Genomic DNA, 6,795 nt, shown 5'->3' with positions numbered 1-6,795 from the left:
AAGATGCAGCGTACCAATTAAATTAAAGATACAAATTGTATGTTAATATGTAGAAAATGCCAAAAATTGAAAATTGGAAGATATTTTTGGATGTTTAGGCAGCTAATTGGTGTGTAGGCATAGGCATTTTGGCATGGAAGTGTAGAGTGTAGGGGACACAAAATGACATAACATGCCATGGACCTCTCTACCTTAGTCTATTGCACTAATGCATGCCCACATTACAATATAGTATGATGAAAAATGCTGCATTTTTCTGTTACACCCTACCTAATAACCTATGGAAATTCCAATCTCACACACTTTTCAGCCTATACTTATATATATAGCATGTTGACCACATCCCAATCCCAATCCCAATCCCAATGCCAATCCCAATCTCAATCCCAATCTCATTCCCTATCCCAAGCAAGAATGTGTAGCACCAACTAAATCCTAGAGAGGATCATATCATCCATGGAAGTGAATAAATAAATTCAATCAACTCATCATATATATATACATACTTTAATTTTTAGAAAATTAATTTCAAATACTTAAATATATATGAAGCTCAGATAATCCAGCAGCAAATTAAATTATGTTTTTTTTTCTAGCTTGTTTTAAATCTAGTACCTTATGATTAATTAGTAATAATGTCAATGATTTATAAGAAACTAATTAATATCAGTTGTAAAATTTATCTCAAATCAAACTACTTGGTAATAAGAATCGACACGAACAACAACTTTTCTTTATTTGCTCTAATTCAACCAAAGAAAACATCAAAAAAAAAAAATCAATCCAACCAATTTCATCAATTGCGTTATATAATATTTGATGTTATAATTTATATATAATTTTATATCGATCCAAATATTCTTAAAATATTATAACAAATTTATTTCGTGCAACGCACGGGCGAAAATACTAGTAGAATAATAAAAGTAAATAATTCAAAAGCAACACAAAATAACTTTTACGCACACTTACAAGGCTTCTTTTATTTAATTGATTTGTACCGATATTAATTAATTCATAAATAATAAATAGGTATAAAAGAGTTTAAGATCACATTAATAGCAGTTGTAGCAAAAAGTATAGCAAAAGGAATTTTATTTTTCCATTGGATTAGTTACTGCAAATATTTCAAACTATAAATGATTGAGGGAAGTTTTTGGAGAAGAGTGTGACAATTTAGGATGTTAATTGGCTTGTGGAATGGGTCCAATCCCTTTTCCCAGCATTTTCAATTCCATGATACCTTTGTCTCTTCATATGGTCTTTTGTAATTCAATCATTCATATTATCATATATCAGCATTCTCATGACAAACAGTAAGATTTGGTTCAAGAAAAGAGAACCATAGTTTAAGGAGAAAGAATTAGAAACAAACAAAAATTCCAATTACTCTGGACAAATTCAATTATCATATATATCTAATTTAATCTCTTTTTCTTTTCTTTTTTTTCCTTCTAAAATGGAATTGTGACTTTGAGTATTGACTACTGCCCTATATGCCCTTATATAACTTTTGATATAAAAATTAAACACATTTGAATTTTGATAAATTAAAATTTAATCATTTAATAAATTCTTCATACAAACAATATTTTTAACTGCACAAATTAAAGAGAGTATGTATTTAGCGAATAAATTCTCATAAAACAATGAATACTTATGCAATATAACCATTTTATTAAGAAAAAAGTATAATTAAACTATTAAGCAAATCCTAAGAACTTGAAACATAAACCATTTGAGTAGGAAAATTCATCAAGAATGGTGATCCCTTGCATAACATTAGGGTAGCTAATCACATTTCACAAAGTAAATTAACAATTATTATTGTAGGGTTTCATTAATTTCAAACCCTAACCACAATGCAATCAATTATAATTCACTTTTCATGAAGGCAATTTATTAAGTCTAATAATTAACAAAAGTTGATAGTAAGAGTTAAGATTATTACAATTTCAAAACAATTCCAACTAATTAAACCTAAAACCCTAATCGACATATATATACTACTAGCACATATATAATACTAGTAGCAACTGCAACGTAACAAGTACACCTTAATTGATCTATACTATTTTTAGAGAAGTTTTACACTATTATTATCATAACGTGTGATAAGTCTAAGTCGAAGAGTTTGAAAAGAAATGAGTGCAGTGGGACATTTTTAAGTATGTAATTAAAATACTTATCTCATCATCATCATAATGAATTGGAATGTAATTATAGTGTTACTTGAATGGATTGCCAGCACCATAGTCTCTACTTGCATCTCCCATTGAGCTCCAATCCCACAGTCTATCGGAGAAAGCGGCGGCCGCCTGGTGGAGAGATCCCGGCGGAAGCGCTAAATTCTGCGGCGGAAGGGGTTGCAGCATTGGCGGCGGCGGGAAATGGGAGGAGAGGCTTTGGAAGAGCTGGGGGTGTTGGAGGGAGATCTGTTGTTGGGAGTTGACTAGCCTGTGGAGGTCGTCGGCTGCGACGGCGACGGCGGAGGAAGAAGCGGAGAAGAAAGCCGGTGAGGGCGGCGCGGGGACAATTGGGGCGGCGTAAGAGCTTTGGTAGCTGGAGAGGCCAAGCGAAGTCCCGACTTCGGTGCTGCTACTGCCGCTTGTTTCTGCGCTTATCTTCTCCTCCGCCACCTGGTAAGGCGAAAACGAGGATTCGTGGAGCTTCTTAATGGCGGCTGTTCCCCGGGAAGACGAGGACGAGGCGGCGGCGGTGGCGGTGGCCCTGCTGGTCTGGAGAGAGCGCGGCAGAGATGGGTGGTGATCATCCACCCCCGCCCTTTTGTACACGCGGCAAAGTGAAATCTCCGCCTGAGATATATATATAATCAATCGATCGTATTATGCATATATCAATTAAGTTGAAAGAAGTAGCTAATTAATGCTAATATCTAACAGAAACAATAATTTAAGTTTAGAATTGGTTTAATTATAATTATTATACGCAACGAAAACAATTAAACTGGCCTGGATCTCTCTCTCTCTCTCCCCATGCATGAATACCCTTAAATTAGTGTTTTTTGCATTAATGAACTCAATAATTGTGAATTTGGCTGGGGCTTCCCTAGTACTACTACTACTACACATCATAATATCAGATCACAAGTTTCTTGCTACTGGATCTGACTTCATCTGCTCCTATTTAAAGCAAACCAAATATTGGGCAGAAAAAGATCAGAGATTGAGGAAGAAAACCACAGTACAGATATTTACATACATACATGATTAAATCATTCAACAAATTTAAAAAAAAAAAAAACACTTAAATGATTTACCCGTAAAATCAACTCTATAGATCCAGAGATATGAAGGGTCCGGTCCTAGTTTAATTTCTTGAAACAATCTCTTAATTTTCTTCATACTTAATTTTTATTTTTTTTTTGGGTTTTGTGGTAATTAATCATATATATATATATATATCTTGTTGAAAATATTTATGAAGTCTTCTTCTTTACCTTTTGCAAGCGTTCGGTTTCGTGGTGTGGCAAGCGGTATTCGTTCATAATCCAACTAGTGCGGATGCCTTTGGGGGCCTTGCCGGAGTAGAAAACCAGCGTCTTCTTCAGCCCAATAGACCTTGAATTCTCGCCGCGAATCATCCTATCAGCTCCGGTGGCCTTCCAGTACCCGGAAGTGGTCACCCGGTTAGGCCTGTCACCGTTTCTGTACTTGCGATCTCTCGGCACATAGAAGAACCACTCCTTCTCCCCTATAGCTGCCAATGCTACAAACAAATTAAATTAAGCTCAGAAATCACTTTAGTTTCAACAAACCAATGCAAACCCCAAATTAAAATCCACTCCATCCCCTATATATATATATATATATATATTCAGCTAGCTAGCTATCCCTAGGGTATATATTTAGGGTATGTATGTGCAGAAAAGATGGAGCTGAGATTGATGGGATTACTATACGTACCAGGGAGTTCCCAAGGGTCGTAGCGATAGAGATCAAGAAAAGTGATGAGTTCTACGTTGAAGCGCTTGCCTTCCACCTTACGCCGGAGATAGAACTCCACGAGCTCTTCCTCCGTGGGGTGGAACCGGAATCCGGGCATCACCATATCGTGTTCGTGCTCGTCGGCGGCTTCCTCCCCCTCAATGTTCTTCTGGCACCTCTCATCTTGGTTTTGTTGGCTCATTTTTTCTGGCAAAACTGCCATAAAATTCCTGCAGCCCGCCCGGACAATTCAATTGAAGCTTATTTAGCTTTGCTTTTTCACCAGGTCTGTCTAAATTCTGTCAAGTCTTTAGCTGAGCTTTTTAGGCCTTCGTCTTCCCCTTTTTATACTACATGATATGGTACGATAGAGAGAGAGAGAGAGATGATGAAAATTGTGAGAAGGGGAAGATAAAGAGATTATTCAAAATGTCGCACTCACTCTGCTCTCAGAATTCCGCAGGCAAGTCTTCTGGGTCTTTTCTCTCTCTCCCCCCACTGGGACTTGAGAACAAAAATTGAATTGGGGAGAGAAATATACAAATATGTAGTATAGGATAGATGACCCATGTCAGAATTTACAATCACCTTTTAAGTGACACGTATTATTACTAATAATAATGCTACGGACTATTATTAATATATAGGTAAAATTTTACAATTTCCTATGTTTTGTAAATTCTACTCAATGTCTCAGCAAACTGGACTAAATGCATCGGCTCACTTTAGACATATTCACATTATCGAGTTTTAAACATGAGTCTCTTCTCCCAAATAAACATACTAAACCACTGAGTTAAGTCTATGCGGATATACCTTATGTTTTATTAGAAGTACATAGGATGAGAATACAACTTATAAAGTATAAGGTACAAATTTATAAAGCACATGGTATTATAATTCATATCATTGTAAGTTTTTCTATTATTATAAAAAAAAAATATTATCATCGTTGTCAAATCTTAATATAGAGTTCTAACTTAATACCAATCCATTACAAAATTAATTATCACACATTAACAAAAATATTGATATAATTGAATGTTATTAATTAACTAGTGACATTCGATTACAAAATTTACTACATATAATGTTAGTCAGTTTAAGTAAAATCTGCACATATATATATTTCAGTAAAATAAATTTTACTGGAAAAAATACATGTTGCATTTGAGCTATAATTTTAATTTCCATCTCCTATGTTTTAAAAGTAATTTAAAAATAATCATATTTAAGAGAACTCACAAAATGCTAATGCGTTTTTCCGTACCAGCTCCTTCTACCTATACCGCAGTTGAAGCACCTAAAGGAGAATTTCAAACTAAAAGCAATACAAATTCAACCTATACCAAATTAAACACATTCATTGTACCCAAGATATGAACATGAGAGACTCTATGAGCTGCTATTTAATTATTATTTTGTCGAACATTTTGGATGGCTAATTAGGACCCAAAACATAACAATGGTTGCCACAATATTGGCTATTTTTTCCGAAGTTCCCTGTTTGGTAACATAGTTAACTTATCCATCAATTTTAGTTTATTTGACCATTATTAGTTATTTGACTTAGTTAAACAATTAATACGAGAGTTTGATTAATCAATTTTTTGTAACAGCTTATTGCTTCAAAATGTTAAAATTTAAAAGTTGCTCAAAACAGCTTTTTTCCATAAACTTTTTGAAAATAAATCATTTTACATGTAATTAACTATCAGTTAACAGCTAATTTTTCAAATACTTCTTTACAATCTACTATCAACTAGTCAAACCTACTAACCCAATCAGCTAACAGCTAACAACTATTTACCATACTCCAATAAATGTAGGCAAATATTCACTGTATAGTAACAAATTTTTATTAATTTAATGTGAAATAACTAAATAATAGATACAAACTTTTATTCAGCATTAAATTAATTTTGGAGGTAAAATAGGTAGAAAAAAAATTATTGTTTTTTAGGGAGATGTGAAGAGGTTTGAGGGCCTACAAGGGAAGACGTTGCGTTTCGATCGGTGTTTAAGATGAGAAAAGGACGTATGGAAAAAAGATGACAGGGTGGCTAGCGGTGGCTTTGGAGGTTTCTTAATGCCACCATTAAAATTTCCCCCAAAATCTTTTAGTTTCTTAATTAGATTGTATGTATGTTTTAACCTTACAAGGTTTGGGCTGTTTTTAATTTGTCCACTTCTTCTTGTGACGCTTTCATCCAAAAAACGCGTGCTTAATCAAGATCACATTTTAATATGATGTTTATGTGGTGTTTCCCAACTATAGGTGGTATCAAGGATATCAAAAAAAAAAAAAAAAAAATTGAAAAGGAGAAAAAACATATAGGAGATCGAAATGCAACAGTTATATTTAGGATTAGGGTATATGTGGCAAATTATACCGTGCATCACGGTGCACATAGCAATGTGCACCACATACCTAAACGGCGTCGTTTTGAGCATTGTAAACTAATCGTTTGTTTTTTTGGAAATCACGTTTCCCGTTTTGGCCTGTCTATGTATTTATGTTAATATTCTGTGTATTCCAAGCAATCATTCTGTGTATTCTAGGCAACCGTTCTGTGTATTCTAGGCAACCGTTATGTGTATTCATGTTAGTAACACATGTGATGTGTTTGTGCATTCGAATGTTTAGGATGATGAGTTCTGTGTATTTTGTGTGAATATTCTGTTTATTCATGTTATTAACACAGGTTGTGATGTGTTTGTGCATTCGAATGTTAGGAGGATGAGTTCTGTGTATTTTGTGTCAATATTCTGTGTATTCTGGGCAAACATTCTGTGTATTCTAGGCAAACGTTCTGTGTATTCTAGATAATGATTATGTGTATTATAG

General features: G+C 34.3%; 1 protein-coding gene across 2 annotated transcripts; it reads right to left on the bottom strand.

The window, feature by feature from the left end:
* Positions 1-1,883: 1,883 nt before the first annotated feature.
* LOC116006304 (NAC domain-containing protein 35-like) lies at positions 1,884-4,424 on the bottom strand. Of its 2 annotated transcripts, none has more exons than XM_031246622.1 (3): positions 3,927-4,424; positions 3,461-3,729; positions 1,884-2,816 (listed from the first exon to the last, which is right to left on the bottom strand). In XM_031246622.1, exons 1-3 carry the CDS (start codon positions 4,168-4,170, stop codon positions 2,229-2,231), a joined length of 1,101 nt encoding a protein of 366 aa, XP_031102482.1. In that variant the 5' UTR covers positions 4,171-4,424; the 3' UTR covers positions 1,884-2,228. The 2 variants fall into 2 exon arrangements, with proteins under 2 accessions (XP_031102482.1, XP_031102483.1); XM_031246623.1 differs by having other exon boundaries at positions 3,461-3,720.
* Between the last annotated feature and the right edge of the window lie 2,371 nt (positions 4,425-6,795).

The sequence above is a fragment of the Ipomoea triloba genome, chromosome 15 (assembly GCF_003576645.1).
Source record: "Ipomoea triloba cultivar NCNSP0323 chromosome 15, ASM357664v1".
Lineage (NCBI taxonomy): Eukaryota > Viridiplantae > Streptophyta > Magnoliopsida > Solanales > Convolvulaceae > Ipomoea > Ipomoea triloba.
Note: the sequence above shows the minus strand (reverse complement) of the source record. Positions and strands in the feature narration are given on the sequence as shown.

What these genes read in the sequence shown, in the direction of transcription:
- LOC116006304 (XM_031246622.1), bottom strand. Translation starts at nt 4,170, where the DNA reads ATGGCAGTTTTGCCAGAAAAAATGAGCCAACAAAACCAAGATGAGAGG. An exon ending in CGACCCTTGGGAACTCCCTG is followed by an intron (nt 3,730 to 3,926) that starts GTACGTATAGTA and finishes ATTTGTTTGTAG; the next exon opens with CATTGGCAGCTATAGGGGAG. An exon ending in AAACCGAACGCTTGCAAAAG is followed by an intron (nt 2,817 to 3,460) that starts GTAAAGAAGAAG and finishes TATATATCTCAG; the next exon opens with GCGGAGATTTCACTTTGCCG.